General features: G+C 44.5%; 2 protein-coding genes across 9 annotated transcripts in view; one reads left to right on the top strand and one right to left on the bottom strand.

Moving 5' to 3' along the window:
* Nucleotides 1-7,228, bottom strand: part of LOC128330176 (zinc finger protein 397-like) — a 16,263-nt gene extending 9,035 nt beyond the window's left edge. The window contains exons 1-2 of one of the 3 annotated variants that reach the window (XM_053262602.1): nt 7,063-7,228; nt 671-1,666 (exon numbers count right to left, since the gene is read on the bottom strand). In XM_053262602.1, the coding sequence (XP_053118577.1) occupies nt 671-1,489 (819 nt within the window). In that variant the 5' untranslated portion in view covers nt 1,490-1,666; nt 7,063-7,228. Of the gene's footprint in view, nt 1-670; nt 1,667-6,302; nt 6,556-7,062 lie in introns of those variants that run through there. The other 2 variants (XM_053262601.1, XM_053262603.1) reach the window with 2 other exon arrangements.
* LOC128330179 (zinc finger and SCAN domain-containing protein 32-like) overlaps nt 1-21,164 on the top strand; it is a 22,831-nt gene extending 1,667 nt beyond the window's left edge. The window contains exons 1-5 of one of the 6 annotated variants that reach the window (XM_053262609.1): nt 6,628-7,067; nt 9,124-9,251; nt 14,554-15,506; nt 17,611-17,740; nt 19,215-21,164. In XM_053262609.1, coding sequence (XP_053118584.1) covers nt 14,673-15,506; nt 17,611-17,740; nt 19,215-19,711 — 1,461 coding nt within the window. In that variant the 5' untranslated portion in view covers nt 6,628-7,067; nt 9,124-9,251; nt 14,554-14,672 and the 3' untranslated portion in view covers nt 19,712-21,164. Of the gene's footprint in view, nt 1-6,627; nt 7,068-7,226; nt 7,340-9,123; nt 9,252-11,416; nt 11,579-14,553; nt 15,507-17,610; nt 17,741-19,214 lie in introns of those variants that run through there. The other 5 variants (XM_053262610.1, XM_053262606.1, XM_053262607.1 and 2 more) reach the window with 5 other exon arrangements.

The raw sequence follows: 21,164 nt of genomic DNA, 5'->3' as shown, positions 1-21,164 counted from the left end.
CGCACCGCGCAGGGCGCATGCACGCTCTTCTCCATTTAAAGCTTAGAAGGACAACAACGGGGGCAGGGGCGGCAGGGAGGAACTCTGCCGCCCCAAGAAGATTTTTTAAAGCACCAGCGCCGGAGGGGGAAGAGCGGCGGGGGGGGGAGTACTACCACCACCACCCTTAAAGAGACACTCCCCCACCCTTCCGAACCTCCGGACCGCCAGAATTCCGAACCGGTCCGGAGGGCTTTTCAATTGTGCCCGAACCGAACCATGCACACTACTAGTTAGCTCCGTGACGGAGCCGGCAGTCGTGTGGGTGGCCAATCCAGTTGCTAAGCCTGCTTTCCCCACAAATCCTCTGCAGGCAGGTCTCACCGTCACCAATTGTGAGACTCACCTGACTGTTTAGTGTTTTATTTATTCTTACTGTTTTGTTTTTCTCCGTATGTTGTTTTTATCGTTCTCTTGTTTTATTGTTATTTTAATCTGTTTTATAAGTTGTAAGCCAGAGCACAACTGCATCAGAGGAGCAGGACATACAGTACATAATAATAACTTATTTATATTATAATAAAATAAAAGATAATAAATAAATAATATTTTAAAAGTTTAAAAATCATAAATAAGTCATAAAATATTATTTTATAATGATAAATAAGTAGGAAGCCAAATTTTTGCTTACGTGCAGGTCTGATCTCTCAGTCTCCTGTTGCCTCAAGGCAAACTCCTCCGCGAAGGTCACAGCCTCAGCACAGGTCTCCGGGCGACATTCTCCAACCCAGGACTGCATTTCCTCCGGCAAAATGTTCAGAAACTGCTCCAGGACCAGCAGTTCCAGGATCTGCTCCTTACTGCGGATCTCTGGCTTCAGCCAGAGACGGCAAAGCTCCCGCAGGGATCCACAAGCCTGGCGAGGGCCCTCGGCCTCCTGGAAGCCATAACGCCTGAAGCGCTGCCGCCGGGTCTCACTGCTGGGGTCACAGGAGCACAAAATGGCGGCTTTCACCTTCCCATAGTCTCCTCTGTCTCTAGCACTGAGGCGGCTGTAAGCCTGTTGGGCTAACCCGCAGAGGGAGGGCACTAGGCGGACCACCCACTGTTCTCTTGGCCACTGGCAGGCATCAGCCACACGCTCAAAAGTGGACAGATAGACCTCAACGTCATCAGCCAACGTGAGCTGCGGTACTAGAAGGTTGCCCCAGGCGGGAGAGGAGCCCAATGTCACCTCAGGAGTGACAGTTTCCTGCCACTGGACTTCCCAGCGCTGTGGGACCTCCCGGCATTCATTCCTGGTCTGGTGCAACGTCAGCCACCTCAGAAGGTCCCCAGATGTCCCAGCCTGGATGATAAATGGAGGTTTTCCTATCCCCTTCAGTCCTTCTTCTGGCCTGTATTCTTCCAAGTCCTGCTCTTCCATTTTCACTGCTGGTGGGAAGCCCCGGTGAAGCAGAGCTTCATTTTGCAGGCCCAAGATTTTTACAGCTTCCTGCACTGCAGCCATTTTGTTGTTACCCAGTTCTAAAATGTGCTTTCGCACCTGAATCCGTATGTCGCCTACCCAACCCGCATGTGGGACCCCGAGCCTCAGGACTCAAACACAAGCTGTACATTCAAAATCCATATGGTATAAAGCTGACCTGTAGGACCATGTTGCTAGGAGAACAGTGGTTTTTTCTATCTAGAGATAGAAACAGAAATTCAGATGAGTATAAGAGAGCACATGAGGAACTCCAACTTTCATGTCCCACATCATCCCAAACTCAGCAAACTGGCCTCAAATTTAAGACTGCCAGAATGACAGGACAGTGCCTTTCATTAAGAAGAATGTCAGCAGCTGCAGCTTCTCCTCCCAATCCAATACTATAAGGGGAGAACTTGCACTTGCCAAAATTATCACTTGCCAAAATTATCACTTCTGATCGGCTTGTGTGGATTTTCCCCTGGTAAAGCCACCTAATGGTGCAGTGGGGAAGCAATCTGCCTAGAGAGCAGGAGGCTGTTGGCTCGAATCCCTGATGCTGTGTCTCCCAGAATATGGGGAACTCCTATATTGGGCAACAGCAATATAGGAAGGTGCTCAAAGGCATCATCTCATAGGGCACGGGAGAAGGCAATGGTAAACCCCTCCTATATACCAAAGACAACCACAGGGCTCTGTGGGCAACAGAAATCGACACTGACTTGACGGCACAACTTTACTTTAACTCTACATATCCCTGCTAGCTGGGCATATAGGCACAATTTCACATGGTGGTTTTTATTATATTTATCTGGGAAAGACAACTGTTCCTATTCAAAACCAGCATGCCTTCTGTGGCTGTTGCTGATGTCTGCCGTGTGTGTGTGTGTGTGTGCGGGGGGGGTTGTTTTGTTTTATATTGTGAACGCTTTGGGGACAGGGAACCATTTTCTTATAATTTTGCTATGTAAACCGCTTAGATAACTTTGTTGTTGAAAAGTGATCTCTAAATTTTATTATTAATCTTAATCATCATCATCATCATCTTTAAACTGCTCTCTCGCTTGCTCTCTCAAGACTGAGGGTGGGAAATGCCATGTAAGAATGTATTACATTTGCATTCTGTTGTTCCAAAAATATTTTTCATTTCACAATGATCCTGTTAAGTAGGTTAGACTAAAGACTATGAGCTGCCTTAAGGCCTCCTAGTTAGCTTCACAGAGAAGCAGAAATTTGAAGTGCTAGAGGAATTCCCCTGCAGCCACTGCATGCAGTTTATATGGCACCTTCTAATTATTTTGAAAAAATGCTTTTCTCTCATTGTTCATCTTCACAACAACAGGCAGGTCATTGTTTCATTTTTTACAAATGGATAACTTTGGCCAAGAAAAAGACTTACCCAAGGCCACAAAACAAAGCCCATGGAAGAGGTGAGAACCCAGGACTCCCAGACCCCTCTAGATAGAAAAAAATATTTGGTTTTAAAAAACCCAAAAACTTCCTTCCCTATGGAGCATAAAAATTTCACACGAATGAAAACAGCGTAGGACAAGCAACTTACCCAGCTTTTGAAGCGATGCAGAGTTGTGATTTTCAATTGTGTGTGAGCAAACCACCAGGTAGGCAGAGGTGGGAGTGATCCTGTGTGAGAGAGGAGCTAAGCCTTTCCTCCCACCTTGTTAAAATGCTGAGTAGGAGGGCTGGGTAACAAGGTACTGTCCTACCCAGCACCTGTCTCACAGATTATCACTCCCCCTCCTCTTACCTACTTATTTATTCATTTATGTATTGTACATATTTTTATACAACCCAAAACTTATGTCTCTGGGCGGTTTATAATAAAATATTAGTTAAAAACAAAAACAAAAAGTTTAAAAATATTACAACAATTTAAAAAATTTTAAGCCAATATTTTAAAACAGCATAAAACCATTAAAAAATATTAATTAAAAGCCTGGGTGAACAGATGCGTCTTTAAAGACTTTTTTAAAACTGTCAGAGATGAGAAGGCTCTTATTTCACTAGGGAGCGCATTCCAAAGCCTCAGGGCAGCAACGGAGAAGGCCCATCCCTGAGTAGCCACCAGACAAGCCGGTGGCAACTGCAGACGGACCTCTCCTGATGATCTCAATGGGCGGTGGGGTTCATGATGAAGATGTTCTCTTAAATACCCAGGGCCCAAGCTGTTTAGGGCCTTATAGGTTATAACCAACACCTTGTATTTTGCCCAGAAACATATCGGCAGCCAGTGTAGATCTTTTAGGATAGGAGTGATATGGTCTCTCCAAAATGACCCAGAGACCAACCTGGCTGCCGCATTCTGGACTAACTGTAGTTTCCGGACTACGTACAAAGGCAGCCCCAGATAGAGCACATTGCAGTAGTCAAGTCAGGAGGTGACCAGCAGATGTGTAGCTCTTTTACCTAGCACCTAGTTCTTTCTTCACACATGATCAGGGCTCAGGAAAAACACCAGTCTACTAGTCTGTGACGAGTGAAAAATGATGCCCGATGAATGAAAAACATCCTGAGTAATGTACCAACCATCTCAACGAGTATAATATTTTGTCTGGCTAGTGAACTGAACCACCACCAACAACAAATACTTATATACTGCTTTTCAACAAACATTTCCAAAATAGTTTACATAGAGAAATAACAAACAAACAAACAAACAAGATGGATCCCTGTCCCCAAAGGGCTCATAATCTAAAAGGAAACACAAGATAGACATCAGCAACAGTCAATGGAGGTACTGTGCTGGGGATGGATAGGGCCAGTTACTCTCCCACTGCTCAATAAAGAGTATCACCATGTTAAAAAGGTGCCTCTTTGCCCAGTTAGAAGGGATTTGCAACATTTCTTGATCCCTACACATGATTGAAAATCAGGAGTGTGCACAGCTCTCAACACATCCTATCCAGTTTTCGATTGTGTGAACTGCCTTACTAAACGATTATTCTGCAATGGGAGCTGAATGAACAGAAAAATTAGCAGATGTTCGTTTTGCCCTAAAAGTAAAATTCCCCCTCAAACATGGCAGAAGCTTAAAGCTCAAGTATGGACAATGAGCCTAATCTCTCAGCCCTGTCCTGACCCAGAAAGTCTTTTAAACACTTTCCTGACATCTCACTTCCAGTTAAGAGCAGGACACTGGCAGAAATCTTAAGTTTTTAGCAGTGGGACAAAGGAGGATTATTTCTCCCCTCATATCAATAGTTACGAGATTGAAACATATCCTAAAAGATACTCCCCCTTGTCCATTTATACTCAGGTAGCATGGTTCTGTGATTTGTGTTTTGGTTTTTTTGTTTGTTTAATTTTTATGTCCTCTTTGGCACAGCAACAAAGCACCTAGTTTTGTAGAAAAGCTTTCCCTCAGGCTGAGCCCAGGGTGTCCCGAGTTCAAATCCTGTGCCAATCCAAGCTGAAAGCAAGGACTTTTTAAAAAAAAAACTGGATTATAAGAGCAAGCTAGTACGGTGAAGAGAACATACTACTGAACTTAGACTATGGAAAACCAAGCTCACATTCCTGCTCAGCCATGAAGTTCACTTGGTAACTTTGACCAAGTTGAATAACTTGGTAACTTTGGTAACTTTGACCAAGTTGAAAGTTGAATAACCGCACAGGGTTATTCAAATTTCAACAAATATTTATATACCGCTTTTCAACAAAAGTTTCCAAAACGGGGTGTGTGTGTGTGTGTGTGTGTGTTCCCTGTCCCCCGAAGGCTCACAATCTAAAAAAGAAACGTAAGATAGACACCAGCAACAGCCACTGGAGGGATGTTGTGTTGGGGCCAGTTGCTCTCCCCCTGCTCAATAAAGAGAAACACCACTTTTAAAAGGTACCTCTTCGCTCAGTGAGCGATAATAAAATGGGGGACAACTTTACATTCTTTGAAAGAAGAGCAGGATCCAAATGTGATAAAGATAATTTTTTAGTCATCTTGGTTGCACAAAGCTTCCCCCCCCATCTAGAAAACATGCATTTTAAAATATAGATGCCACAAATCAGTTATCTTTTGCAGTATTTCACACTACTATCGCTACTACAATTTACAAGACTCTGAGCAACAAAGGAAGAATTTAGTGAAGGGTTCTGTGTAACCCTGAACAGCTTGCATATTAGTCTGCCAATTGAATATATGATAAGTGAGATGCATAACATACAGTTTGAACTAGGACACTTGCAGGTGGGAGGAATGACAGTGGCACAGGAGACTGGTAACAGGGGAGGAGCTTAATCTGAGTTAACGTCAACACCCAAATATGTCAAATCGTTCCAAAAAGTCATATCTGAGCATGCAAAAGGTGCCTCTTCTTCATCCACTGAGCTAAGCAATCACAAGCAACTTTACAATATCTTCAGTGAGTAGCAAAGACTTGAAGATATCCCAAGCACACTGGCGCTCCGGTAGTACGGTTGCCAACTGACCGGGGAAAATGCCTGAACTGCAACTGCTCTAGTTGCTTTTAGCATCAACCGGGTCTGCAGCAATCAAACTGTTTTTCCACAACGTTAAACAGGATCTCCTGCTTAAGTCAAACGCAACACTTATTAAAGGCAGAGCTTCACCACCCGCTTGAAAAGCTGGCAACCCTACTTGGCACATTTCCTTTTAAACGTGAAGCGCTGCCAAAGCAAAACATTCAATTTTGTTCGGGAAGTCAGTTCCCCAACAGAGGAATCTGCAGCTCGATCCGTACTTAGTAAGAGTATTAGAGCCCCAAAGCAAAGGATTTACGAGTTGGGTGGCAAACTCCTTTATCAAGAACAAACTTGGCACACATACAATGCAAAAGCCGGAGAAAATCGCTCCAAGGCTGCGACCCTACAAAAACACACTTACTTGGCAGCAAGTCCCATGGAACTCAGTAGACCTTTCCGGGGATCGAGCTGTTAAGTTTTGCTGCAACTTGTTCCTTGCCCTTCCCTGCTTGTAGACAGCTATTGTGGTTTATCTGGCCGACCAGCCTGCCTCTCTTGCTCCAACCCCACGCCTTTATTTCTCGCCGCCCCGCTAAACTCACCCTGGAAGGCTCTTCTTGCACTCCCCAAATCTGTAGCGGGAAGAGGAAATCCCAGCTTCCTAGAACTATAAGGGCGGCTCTAGGACCCAGCGGGCTCAGCCCATTTAACCCTTCCTCTTCTTGCTTAGCAGCAACTAAAGCTTCGTTTGAAGCAGATCTCGGCGCCGGGAGCTATTTTTCAAAGCCAGAAAGCTCAACTCTTGGAACACATGAAAGAGCAGGAAAGAGGAAGGTGCCTCTGACCACAGACAAAGTGCTTTCCCAGCGCCCCTGCACAACCACAGCCAATTTCCACACATCTGGGATCACCAGGGGGAAGGACTTCCCAGGTCAGAGGGATGTGGTTTCCGGGCAGCCTTGAGCCCCGGCACCTTTTTGTTATTTGGAAATTAACCGCCGGCAGAAGCTCCAGGCTGGCTCAAGGAAACTAGCTCACAACAGCATCAGCACTGGCGGAAGTTGCATTCTCAGGACCACTAAACACGGATCAGTGTTGCACCCTTTAGCCACCCTGCCGTGACTTGTGCTCAGTGTATACTGCTGCTGTTGGACAGAACTTTAATTCCAGCCAGGGCTCACCAAAGGTATAGTTGCACCGTCCTGAGCTCCAGGGTCCTGGATCCTTTGCGGCACCTGATCCTCTATACTGTTTGCTTAGCGCAGTAGTAGACCATAGGAATGGGAAGCTCATGAGCTACCTGGTGAAGAGTTCTGTGTAGGCTACAAACTTGCGGAGAAGAGATGGAGAAACGACCTCTCTCTCCAGGAGAAAGGAAGGGGGCGGAGGAACTAGCCATTGCTTATTTACATATGTTAATTTCTGTCACTTTAAAACTGTCCATTGCTTGGCTTTGAGGTTGAGCTTTAAAAAAACATACACAACAGGGGGTGGGGGGAGAAATCCTGTCAGACCAGCTCAGAACTGGTTAGAGGAAGATCTTAGGGAAGGAACGTTAATTTATTTTAACTAGACAGGGAGGGGCTGGAAATACTATTCAGTAGTAGCTTGTTTTATAACCTATAGTTTAGCAACGGGAGGAGTTAACAATGCTCTTCGGTATCACTGGGAGAAGTTACAGTTTGGTCATTAAATAGTAATCGTGCAATAATCGTAAGGCTGAAATGCTGCGCATTTATTTTAGAGCAAGTCCCATTGAACTTGGTACTTCTGAGAAAACATACATAGGATCAGACTGCAAAAGAATTGTTAACAGAATGAACTGTATGAGATTGTACTTTTATATTCCAGATTAATTAACCCAGGTTTTTGTAATCCTTGCACCTGTATGACCCACTCCTATGCATGTTTACTCAGGAGCACATTTTTCTAATTGCAGTGTAGTTTACTCCCAAGAAATTCTGTTGAGGAGTGCAGTTTCACTAGATTTGGAGAAAAGGGGACTTTTTCCTGCAGATGAATGAAAAAGCTGTACCTGTCAAGACTCCCTCTTTTGCACACCTTTAAGCCTAGTTGAGACTAGTTAATGGTCCAGGTATTTTTATTGAACTGAAGAAATCCAAATGAAGAGAATTTCCACCCTAGGGTTATCAACAACCCCTGATTAGCAGGGATGTGATGGAGTTCTGCCCATTGTCCCATATTTCAGCCCAAAATTGTCTGACCCTTACAGGATGCCATTTGTTCCTTATTTTCAGTTAATGGGGAGAAATTATGGCTCAGATCAAACCAGTTATTTTCACAAATAACAAAATAATGAGCCCCAACTCCTTTCCCTTCTCCCTCCCTGCCAGAGTACTCTGTGGTTCTTGTGGGCTGCAGGCCTAGGGGTTGCCAACAGTCCCATGTTGCGGACATTAACAGCCATCAGCGATTGACTAACTTAGCATTATCCAGATATCAGGATCATTAAAACCATTCAAGAGAGGACTACTAGATAGTGCTCATGTGTGAAACCCATTTTTACCAGCTAACAATGCTCCTCTTTCTAGAAAACAAAATGACATCACACCCAGTTTGGCTAACCATGGTTATATCAATAAGCAGAAGAGAAGCAATCTAAATTGTAACTTACACTGTAGTATAAGTTGAAAGTGGTTAAAACATATACAGCACTCAGGCTCCCAATTATTCCGTCTACTCCCCTCCTCCTGTCCCTTATTTGGGCAGTGGCATGTTGTTAACCCTGCTTCTAACTAAACTTGTTTAGGATTGCAGCTTACACTGGTAGCACACAGTTGGGCTCACTTGCTTGAGCCATTTGGAACAATTCCTTCAGTTTTCATTGCTCCAAAAACTTCTGCAACCTATCCTCTGCCTGATTTCTCGGAAATAAATTCTACATTTAAAATTTGTGTTAATAATAATGAGTGTGGAATTGGAGGGAAGTACTCTACAAATACAAAGCTAAACTTGCCAAATTTCTACAGTTATTAAATGTACAGAACTTCACCCCAGTGTACAGTGAGTCATTCTGTTTTACAATGCAATATATTGATACAGCTCTAAAATAAGTGAGGCAAGGCTCAGCTCTGGTATTCCTTTCTTTTGTTGCTAACCTTTATCTTATAAATGACAAAGTGCTTTTGAATTTCTGACTGCGTTTGTGGTTATAATATTAATTGGGACTGAAGTTTTTAATTGATCAGACTAATTGACTAAATCCTTTCTTGTCTACCTAGAAAGGCATTCCCAATTAATCAGGCAACACATATTTTTAAAAATATGTTAATTATTTGGAACATAAATACTTATGAAGGCTACAGATGGAAGCCATCCTCACACAGGAGAGAATGTCTCTTCTCAGAAGGTGCTTATTTATCTATTTACTACATTTATATCCCTCTCTTATTCCAAGGAGCCCAGAGTGGTGCACATGGTTATTTTTATCCTCACAACAACCCTGTGAGGTAGGTTAGGTTGAGAGATAATGACTAGCTTGGAGACACCCAATGAGTTTCATGGCTGAGCAGGGATTTGAACTTGGGTCTCCATTGTCCTAGTCAACTACAGCACACTGAGACATTTACATGCCCCATCTAAATACAAAGGGAGGGAGGGGGTTGCTTCAGATATATACGTCTGCAAGAATAACTTGTTTTTAATTGGGTGAAAGCCTGATTCTTCAAATATTATTCCCATTTTACAGAGGGAACTGAGGGGGACTGAAATGCCTTTTCCAAGTTCAATTCATTAACCACTGGTCCATGCTGACTCTCCAACTATTGTTTCTGATCCTTGTAACGGTATGTAAAGCCTAGTTCTACTGCAGGTTTAACCAGGCCTGGAACTTGGAAATCGTGCCCATACCATGCCAAGTTAGTTTTAAACACATTGGCCCAATTGGGCAACATCCAGGCTAAATTAGTCATGACTAAATCCCAATGAAATTAATGAGGCTTGAGTTAGTCCTGACTAACTTGTCATTTTGATTTCAATGCTTAGTCATGACAAACTAGTCTGGTGGTTGCCCATTGCTGATAATGTATATAATAATGCTTCCCAACATGGATAAAGTGTTTTTTCCTAACCAGTAGGATGGTCACCATTTAGCAGACCTCCTGTGTAGGATATATGGAAACTTGTCAGATGAAGTTTTTCTCAGTTACTGCCTCTCGTGCCTCTGAAGTGCTGCTGAATTTCTTCCGCTCATCCTGCAAGATAAGGATGAGTGGTGTATCTCTCTCTGTCCCTCTCTCTCTCTCTCTCTCTCTCTCTCTCTCACACACACACACACACACACACACACACACACACACACAAAATCTGGAAGCTTTGAGTCACCAATATTTTGCTTTTGTGGGAAGAAGGCAAAGATTGGGCCGTTGAGTCAGTGTTGATTCCTGGCGACCACAGAGCCATGTGGCTTTCTTGGTAGAATACAGGAGAGGTTTACCATGGTCTTCTCCCGCACAGTATGAGATGATGCCTTTCAGCACTTTCCTATATCACTGCTGCCCAGTATAGGTGTTTCCCATATTCTTGGAAACACACCAGCGGGGATTCAAACCAACAGCCTCCTGCTCTCTAGGCAGGTTGCTTCCCCACTACACCATTAGGTGGGACAGCCTGCCTATTCAGAGGAACCCAACCTTTGCATAATTTCTCAGATATAAATCTATATTAAAATCTGTGGAATCAAGGAGTAAGTGTGGAATCAGAGAGTGGGGCTGATATTTTAACTCAGGACTGCACAGCTTCAGCATTCCTGCAGACGTTGGACTACAGCCTCCATAGTCCCTGACTATTGGCCATTAAGGCTGGGGATGATGGGAGTTATAGTCCAGAAACAGCCAGCAGGCCAGAGTTGTGCAGCCCTGCTCTAACTTAATGTGGAGCACACTAATTGCACTTGCATATGTGGTAGGGATGTCACTCTTCTAGGGACTGAGATTCTCTGTATTTCATAGCTGCATGACAGATAGAAATCTTTGGATAAAGCTTTTTTTTATCACTGCATCTCCATGCAAGGAAAAGCTCCATGTGTGGTGTGGTGCAGCTGTTAAAGGGCACAAAATCTCAGTAGTAGTAGTAGTAGTAATAGTTGTTAGTTTATTATGAACTTGCCAGTATTGTTCAAAGAGGGTTTTTTATTTTCTTTCAAAAAAGACCCTACCTATAGGCTTACAGATCTTTAAGACCGGCTGTGAACAAACAATATTTTGCATCTTTGCATGTATTTGTGAAGGTGATTCTTGTAAAGTGAGGACAGAGGTCTGGAACAAAAAGGAGCCAAGCAGTCTGGCCTGTTGATGGCCCTCTTTTGTGAAGCCAAATCTCTCTCTTGGGCTGGGCTTTTGTTTGCAGCCATGCCAATTGCAGCTATGTTAACATTGCACTGCAGTTTGTGGGAAATACAAAATTACCTGAGAGCACATGGGCACAATGAGGCCTAGCCAGTTGCACAGCCTGCTTGATCTGAGCATGCTTGGGGAGGGGGGGGGTTGATGACATCAGCTTCCAGAGGGTGGGGAATCAAAAAAGCAAGAGCCAAGTGAAAAACTGGCCCCTTGAAACTAACTAAATGCAGCAAAGGAGAGCCCTTTGATGGACCTGATGTGCACAAGCTGACACCCCGTGGACTGATCCTGTATTCTTTGGTTGGAGTATGTAATGTTGCTTATGAGAACTTGACTTGTAAGATTTTTTCTCTCCAAACTGTTCTTCATTTTTATGTATTTATTTATTTTTATCCTTTCATGATCTCACTCTCCTTTCCTTTACTTGATTTGGATTGCTTTGGGACAGTTCACTTATCTGTAGGATTGGTTGACACTCTTTTGCTTTGCTTCTTTTAAACAGGAGCAACATAGAAATTTAGCACTCAGAACTTTTCCAAGCATGGAGATAAATATCTGTTGCCAATTCAGCTTCAGTTGCTTACTTTGTGTGTGCCAGGTTGCTGTTAAAGGCATAGGAACGGTGCCAGGGGGAGGAAATAGTAAAGCGTCCCTGCCTGTTTATTCATCTGTGCAGTTGTTCCGGGTGGGGTCCGTTCGTCTAATCAAGCCAAGTATTGAGAATGTCTGTTGAGAGGACCTGTGCTGCTTTGAGTAAAGGTTGAAAAGATTTGTGGTTGCTTTGCTCATGCCTCAGCTAGGCAATTACCACAAAACATTTTGTGTTGACTGGCTGGGAACTGAAACCACTGCAAAAGCAAACTTTGCCGGATCTGCTCGATGTGGTTATGGTGTTGTGAATTGACCTTACCTAGAGCAGGGAAGTCTTTTTCCCTTTTAGCTCTAGGGATAATAACCCCTCAGCAGAAACTTGCCTTCTATTTCCTGTGGTTTTCACTGTGTCCCGCCTGTGTGTTCAGTGGGGTTTGTGTTGTTCTTAAACTGAAGTGATGCAAATGCCCAGTTTGTGAGTGTTTTCCGAAATAGAAGGGACCCAGTATCAAAGAAGGCAGACTCCTATATCATTAGAAATTGTGTAGAAGGAGGAAGTTCAGCAGGTGCAGCCTTTCTCACTCCTGCGTGAAAAACTGCACCTGGATGCACTTCCCTCTTCTCTACAGTTTCTGATGGTATTGTGGCTTGGTGGGGGAGGGGGCCTTTTCTTTATCTTTTCTTAGGTTATTCCCAAGTGAGACTAGGGCATTTCTGTGCAATAGATAGAATTCTGTTTCTGATGGCTGCCTGTGGGTGGCATAGGCCCCTTCTGTGCCAATGTTGCAGAGTGTCAGGAACGCTTATTATCTTAGTTCATTTTGGAGGGGAGGCTGTATTGTCAATCTCTCTTGTGCTGGAGCACACCTCTATCCATATGGGGAAAGCTATGCATGCGCACACACATGCCTGCAGCATAACAAGATTGTGAAACCTCTGTGGGCCTCATGGGTTTATGAATGCAACTGGTGACTTTTGAGAGCCTAACCACATGTTACAGCAGGACTGCACAACTTTGGTCTTCCAGCTGTTGTTGCACTACAACTCCCATAATCCCCAGTCATAGTTATCCCTGCTAACTTGGCAAAGAGGCACCTTTTAACGTGGTGATTCTCTTTATTTAGCAGGGGGAGAGTAACTGGCCCTATCCAACCTCCGCACTGTACAACAGTGACTGTTGCTGGTGTCTGTCTTATGTTTCTGTTTAGATTGTGAGCCCTTTGGGAAGAGGGATCCATCTTATCTTATTTATTTATTCTTTCTCTATGTAAACTGCCCTGAGCCATTTTTGGAAGGGCGGTATAGAAATCGAATGAATGAATGAATAAAATTAAATAGTGCCAAGAGTGAGGGAGTTATGCAGCCCTGTGTTGCGTGTGCACACACATACCTGTGTTATTAAACTCGGGTGATTTTCTTCTTCTTCTTAAAGAAAAGCCTCTTTGGCAGGCAGTGATTGGAAGCATGGAGATGGAGTTGGTGCCTGGGCCTTTCCCCCCATCTGCTGCTTCTCTGCTCCAAATTCCCTTTGCCCAGCTGTCTCACATGGATTTGCAAGTGGCTGTTTACTCTTGCAAATGTATTTGGAGCCCTGCAGTGAGAAATGCCTGTTTTCAGGATCAGAGGGAATAAAGGTTGGGTTACATACATTGGTGTGGACCATTTACTTAGGCCCTGAGGCAACTGAAGGTGACTGTGCTTATTAGATTTTTATTTACACACATGACTGAACAAAACTACAGGCCAACATAGTTTTAGCTATGTTATTTGTGTAAATAAAAATTCTTGTTACAAGACCGATACACAGGGTTGCCTTTAGTTGCCTCGGGGCTTAAGTAGACTTATGCGTGGGAGATGAATGATGTCTTGATGTGTCTTTGTTTTTAGTGAAATACAGCTCCAGGGGCTCCAAATTTGATCACTGGGAGGGGGGTACTTGACTCTTTCCCCAGAGGTCATTTTTTCCATCAAAATTGTCCCCACCCACAGAAAAAGAAGGCAGCTTTGGGAGGATGTTTTTGACTGTGGAACAAAGACCCACCAGAGAAGGGTTAAACGGTAAAGTGTGCCATCAAGTCGATTTCGACTCCTGGTGCCCACAAAACCCTGTGGTTTTCTTTGGTAGAATACAGGAGGAGTTTACCATTGCCTCTTCCCATGTCATGATGTCTTTCAGCATCTTCCTATATCGCTGCTGCCCGATATAAGTGTTTCCCATAGTCTGGGAAATATACCAGCGGGGATTCGAACCAGCAACCTCCTGCTTGTTAGTCAAGCATTTTCCCACTGCACCACTTAAGGTGGTAGAGAAGGGTTAAGCAACCTTTTTTCCTCCCCCAGTTGCATTTAAAAGAGATGCATTGCTTGTTCCCAAACAGCAGCTTTATTTCACAAAGCACTGGTATGGCTCCGACTGAGTGTTCTTTGCATGAGCTCTGTAATCTTTATTTAAGTCAGGAGTTCTCAAAGTTGAGTCTCCAGATTTTGGATTACAACTCCCATCATCCTCAGCCATAATGGGGACTCAGCATCTGAAGACTCCGTTTTGAAACCCCCTGACCTAAGTGAAAGTATTGCCCAGAACATTAGGTAATTAAACTGAATGTTTAATTACCAGTTAATTGGTTAAAGCTTGCCATCCCATCAGTTATGTAGCTGAAATAGGAATTCTAATGGTCACTTTTATATTTACTTTCTGTTGTATGACTACTGTCCTTCTAGGTTGACATCCAGACCTGTTTAGGAACTCTTTTGCACAGTAGCCTCTCTTGTTGGCAAACTGGTCACTGGAAATCCTGCAAGCCTAGAGGGGCTTCGTAAGTTCAGAGGCCAACTTGAAAATGAGGAGGAAAGTAACAGCAAAGCGGAACATGGTGGCTCAGTATCTCCAGTGTCAGACACCACTAGAGCAAAGAGTGCAGCCATTGGTGAAAACGGAGAAGGAGCCAGACCCGACAGGTTCTGATTCACTGGGAATATCGGAGGGGCCAGTAAAAACCTATCGTATTGTGCAAGTCGGGACCACTGGGGGAGGTCTGAGACTGATAACGCCGCAGCAGTCCAGGAGCGAACGGCAGGAGGCACCCCAACGCTGGGAAATCCAGGGACAGGAATTGCCCACTCCAGAACTTACACCGCCAGTCCAGTCCCCTGCGTGGAGGAACCTGCAGGTGCCGGAACTCACGCTGTCTGAAGACGTCGAGACCTACTTGGCTACCTTTGAGGACGTGGCCGAAGCCTGCAAGTGGCCCAAGGAGCAGTGGGTGACGCGGCTTGTGCCGGCCCTCAATGGAGCCGCACTCCAGGCCTACAACAGCTTAGATCCCAGAGAAAGTGGCGATTATGGGAAGGTGAAGGCAGCCATCTTGCGGGAGGATTCAGCCAGCCTGGAGAGGCAGCGGCAGAACTTCCGGCACTTCCGCTACCAGGAGGCCGAGGGGCCCCGTGATGTCTGCAGCCGGCTACGGGGGCTCTGCCATCGCTGGCTGGAGCCGGAGAGCCGAACCAAGGAGCAGATTGTGGAGCTGCTGGTCCTGGAACAGTTTCTGACCATCCTGCCCGAGGAAATGCAGGACTGGGTTCAGGAATATCACCCCAAGACCTGTATCCAGGCAGCGACCTTGGCAGAGCATTTCCTGTTGAAGCAGCAAGAGGACGAGAGGTGGGATCAACAGGTGAGGGCTTTTCCTTCTGGCAGCAGGCGGGACATCTAGGACGCTGCAAGATCTAGCACAGTATCTAGTAGCTCAAGGGTTCCCAACCTGTAGTACTCCAGATGTTGGTGAACTACAACTTCCATCACCCCGAGGCACAATAAATTGTAGATGGGGATGATGGGAGTTGTAATTCACCAACATCTGCAGTACACCAGTTCACCAACATCTGCAGATTAGGAACCCCTCCTTACACAGAGCTCTGGGGAATCTCAGTTTTTATTTTTCAAAAGAGCAAGCCTCTGCCCTTTCCATTGTGGAGAACAAAACCTTAAACAGGCTTGTGCAACTTTCACCCTATAAATGTTGGACTACAACTCCCATCACCCCTGATTATTTGCCACTGAGGATGGGAGTTGTAGTCCAGCAATAACCAGAGGGCCAAAGCCATGCACTCCTGCCTTAACGTTATGTTCAAAAAGACAGTGGTTGCTGTGCTGGCACTGATGCTGCACTCCTTGATACCTAGAAAGCCTACTCCACTTCTTTCTGGCTTCTGAGATTTCATCCAGCATTGTCCAAACTCCATAAGGGATAGAAACTTGCCTTTTCTCTCATTTGAACTGAAATCTAATCCGGACTGCACAAATCTTTGGATTATATACCTGGCAGGCTGTGCTTGGTCACAGTCCCAGAATACACACAGCCTTTGATACAAACTGATATAAGGAGAGGCCCAATTAATGTGGGCCAACTCAGAAGTGAATACTCAAAGTGGTTCAGTCCTTCTGGAGAGACTGTAAAACCTCTAATTCAGCAGGTGGAGCTATTCTGAGTATTTTAATTCACCCTTGGTGGGCTGCATTCAGCTTGGTGGTTAACAAATTGCCCAGAGTTGCTTATGCTGATGTAAACTCAGCATAGATCAAGCCTTCCCTCTGACCACCACCCCCACCCGCTACTATGCATATTTGAATCATTCCTGAATCAAATTCATGACTCATCCAACCCAATACTGCTTTCCAGTTTCACAGGGGACGCCCTTTGCTTCCCTTTCTACTACTATTAGGTACAAATATTTATGTTTGAACTACTACGATGAATATTTAAACTGATGTCTTGTGCAATAGAGACTGAAACCCTGCAATTCTACTTGCAGCCTTTATTACTGTTTGTTTGTTTGTTTATATTTCTAAGCTGCCTATGTACATCTCTAGGCGGTGTACAAAATTTAAACTAATTAAAAATTTAAAAAATAGTATTGTTACTATTAAATAGTATTGTTGTTACTATTATAAATAGTTATATGCCAAGATCACTCCTGTCCTAAAAGGCCTCAACATCTAAAAAGAAACCCAAGGAAGACACCAGGAACAGCTCCTGGGAGGAATGCAGTAATGGGCTGAAAAGGAACAGTTTTCTCCTCCTGTTAAATAGGAACATAGGAAGTTGCCTTATACTGAGTCAGACTATAGGTCCACCTAGCTCAGTATTGTCTGCACAGACTGGTAGTAGCTTCTTCAAGGCTGCAGGGAGGAGAGTGTCTCAGCTCTACCTTAGAGGTGCCAGGGAAGGAACTTGGAACTTTTTGCATGCAAGTGCTCTTCCCAGAGTGGCTCCGTCCCCTAAAGAGAATATCTTACAGTGCTCACATATAGTCTCCCATTCAAATGCAACCACGGCAGACCCTGCTTAGCAAAGGGGACTGCTTGCTACCATAAGATCAGCCATCTCTTTATTTTATTATTTTACTTGTACTTTTGCATTTATATATCTCTTTTCCTGCAAGAGAAAGAGCAGTGTCCATGTACCAGAGCAGTGTACATGGTTATGTTTATCCTCACAACACCCCTGTGAGGTAGATTAGGCTGAGAGAGAAGTGACTGGCCCAGAGTCACCCAGTGAGTTTCATGGCTAAATGGGGATTTGAACTCAGGCTCCCCTGGCACTAGACCAACACTCTAACCATTACGCCACACTGCCTCTCATGGCAGACACCTCTTTAAAAGATGTCTCTTGCCCAGTTAGCAGGAATAACTTTATCCTCCTCCTTTCTTCGCTGATTTCTTCTTCTTCTCCCCACTGTATCCCTCTGCCTTAAATGGGGTCTTTACTGCTGTTTCAGGTGCTGGGACCATTTGTGCTTGAGGAGTCTGTGAGTTTCCCAGAAACTGAGCAAATGCCATTGGATGCCAGGCAAACGATGCTCTGCAGGGAGGCCAAGGAAGAGGTTAATGAGAACCCCACCTCACTGTGTAAGGATTTGGGGGACCTCTGCTGGGTGGGCCAATGGGGCAATCTAAGGAGAGGGGCCTGACAAAAGTTGTGCTACATGCGCAGCAGAATTGCGTGGAATGGTCCTTCGAGGACTGCATCACTCCAGAATGCAGGTGGAGTGCTGACTTCTCGTCCATATCAAAAGCTCTTCCCAGGTAGAAAATGGGCACATCAGGGAGGGGCCTAGGCTAGAACCCTTCTCCCTGACAGGCTAGCTTTCCACAGGCAGTTTTTTATGTAGGGGAACATTGCTATGCTCATCTGCATTCTGAAGTCATACACACTTAGGATGACCATACTCTGTGACTCACCTGTATGCATAGATTGGCTCTAAGTGTGGACACTGTGCCAACTTCACCAAGGAAAAATAATGAACGTGGAGGATCCTCTTGAGAAATGTGAGGATGCTCTTTGACCAGCATCTATGGGACAGATAGAATGCCTGAAGGATGCCATCTAGCCTACAGGTGGCCAACCTGAGGCTCTCCAGCTGCTGTAGGGCTACAACTCCCATCATCCCCAATCACATACTATAGTCCCAACAATAGCTGAAGAGCCTCAGATTTGGCCCCCTTTCATCGAGCCCATGGATGGATTTCTCTTCTTCTCCATCCCCAATTTTGGGTATGGGCGAGAGTGAGAATGGCTTGCCCTCCAACAGCGTTAACTTCCCATCTGCCTGGACCACTCCAGCCATGGAGTCATTGTTATTAGCAGGAAAAGGTCTATGGCTTGGAAGGCAGAGACCTGAGCTCTGTCCTTATCTCTCACATAGGGTCATAGATGGTGCACCTTTTGGAAAGTAACTTTCAGCCTCTGTTTTGCACCAGTCCAATGCTGTACAACTGTCCTCACTCAAAACCTATTTGTAAAGAATTCTTGGGATCAGTCCTATTTAAAGATGAGCCTTTGTCTAACCAGTATCATTCACAGTGTTGGCATCCTCTTGGACTTTCCTTTCTCCTGTGCTTGCAGCCTGGCTGGAGAGGACAACCCCTGAGCACGGGTAGGATCCCTGCCCCCTAACAAAGTGAAGTCCCAGCTAATGTGTCCCTACTTAGGAAAGCTGGGGAGGCAAGCTGATGTGGGTCAGAGCACATGGCTTCCAGCAGCTTATGAACATATGAAGCTGTTTTATGCTGAATCCGGTACATAAAACAGCAGTGGTCCATCATGCTGAAGTTTTGTCTGCACTGACTGGTATCAGCTCTCCAGGGTTTAGGACAGGGGTTTTGCTATACCAGGGATTGAACCACAACCTTCTGCATGCAAAACGTGCTCTACTGCTGAGCTACAGCTTCATCCCTGTGAGTTTAGAGGCTTGACACCTCTTTTTTTAGACATAAAGCACTTCTTGCCTTCAACAGTTGTGCAACCAAATATTCTAAAGCCCTTTACTAACTGGATCTGGTACATGAAATAACTGCGGTTAATGGGAATGTTTTCTTTCAGTCCCAGCAGGTGATGAGCTCCAGACCAAAAACGAGGAAGAATTTATAGTACAGGACGGTACAAAGGGACAGAGAAGCCGGCTGCTCCCCAATTCGCATCTAGTCCAGTATTCCTGCCAAAACGCCAATAGCCAGCTGCCTGTGAACAAGCAGGCCACTCTCAAGCAAGAAGCGATTTTCCCATGTCCTGAATGTGGGAAGAACTTTTCTCGTAAATCCACCCTCACCAGGCACCGGAGAGTGCACACGGGCATCAAGCCCCATCAGTGTACCGAGTGTGGGAAAAGATTCCTACACAAATTCAACTTAGTGAACCACATGAGAACCCACACACGCGAGGAGCTCGACCGTTGTTCGCTGTGTGGGAAGAATGCAAAGAGGCCACCGGGCCAGGGAGGGCAAGAGAAGAAGGGTGGATGTTGTGAATGCACAGGAAGTTTCGGCATGCAGTACAGTGTGGAGCAGAGAGTGCATGAGGGAGAAGAGTCACACAGTTGACTTGCATGTAGGGTGGAAATGTAGCTGACTTGAAATTGGGAGACATTTAGGAAATATGCTAAATCCAGGGGGTATTGCCCTGACCTGGGGCTTACTAGGAACAGGCACCATTTTCTGATGGTAAAGAGGCTACCCTAACATTGATCAAAGAGTGCTTTCAGCAGCTCAGTTGGGTTACATGTTTGTTTTTCATTTGCCTGTTGTTGTTTTGTACAGTAAAAGCATTTGGAAAGGAAGAGGGGGGAAGGAGTTCGAATCTACATTTATAATATCGCGTATGTCCCTCCTAATAACACCATGAAAGAGAATATGGACAGAGAGTGCTGATGTGCCAATTGCGTGTGACCTGGAGGGTTAGGCAAAAACTTTCATTATTATTTTTTAAAGTGACAGAGCTGCATCTACCCATGCACGTTTCTCAACTGACAGAGGAGCAGAGGCCATACATTATGAAAAATGCATTTTCTTCAGGATAATCAAATGCCCAGTGTAACATCTGACCATGAGCAGTGAAAACATGTTTCGCTTCCAAGATTTTCAGAGTTGTATGCATTTGCATGAATACAAACTGAAAACACCTTTGTTGGGTAGTATTGGGAAACCATATCACTGGCTGTTGTCCATTCATATTTTGACTAATGAATGATGTAATCAGAATTCAGCTAATTGGCAGCAGACCTCCAGGTGATCTGGGACTGAATGTTACCTCAAAGACCAGGGCTGCCTCCATGGTGATTTTTAGCTTGACATATTCGTTATAATGTAGATAAGAACTATTAGACTGACTGTCAGCTTTTGTTTGTGTTCCTTTTAAAATAGTGCCTCCATAAGAGGTGGAGCAGTTTTGAAATCATGTCTGTCAACTATTTGAGATTTTCCATTATGGATTTTTGTGTTGGGAACCCTCCCACCTCCAATATTGTAGGGCACTTTTTTTCTATCAATACATTTATTAGTTTTGTTTTGTTGTTTAAAAAATGTACAAAATTCTGACTAAGATCTACAAAACTGCACAAGTAGTTGCTACTTCAGACTCTGTTTTCTCAAGCGACGGCTCTCCATGGAATGTGGCAAACTGCTTTTGAAGCTGAGGTGACCTTAAAAAGTAATGAGTCATGGGAGTTCTGCTGTTCAAAGGGTCAAAAAAATTAACAATCTCAATGGACATGCCTAGAGTAATTTTCGGGATCCCTGCTTCTACATTTTTCTACATGCCTCTCAAATGAATTTCTAGTGTCAAGTATTCCAAGGCCTTCTAACACTACCATTTTTTAACCCCATAACACTGTTGATTTACCAAAACTGCATGTTTGGGAATTTGCAACGGTTATAGCTGCGTGTGTACATTTTAGATTTTTAAAAAAAGAAAAAAAGGAATTGTGTTTGTATATTTTTTATTAAAGCTTTATTTTTTGTAGTTTGCACATTAAAAAGGTTTAACGTTGTAATAAGA

The sequence above is a fragment of the Hemicordylus capensis genome, chromosome 6 (assembly GCF_027244095.1).
Source record: "Hemicordylus capensis ecotype Gifberg chromosome 6, rHemCap1.1.pri, whole genome shotgun sequence".
In the NCBI taxonomy this organism is placed as follows: domain Eukaryota; kingdom Metazoa; phylum Chordata; class Lepidosauria; order Squamata; family Cordylidae; genus Hemicordylus; species Hemicordylus capensis.
The sequence above is the reverse complement of the archived record's forward strand: the minus strand, read 5'-3'. Positions and strand labels throughout refer to the sequence as shown.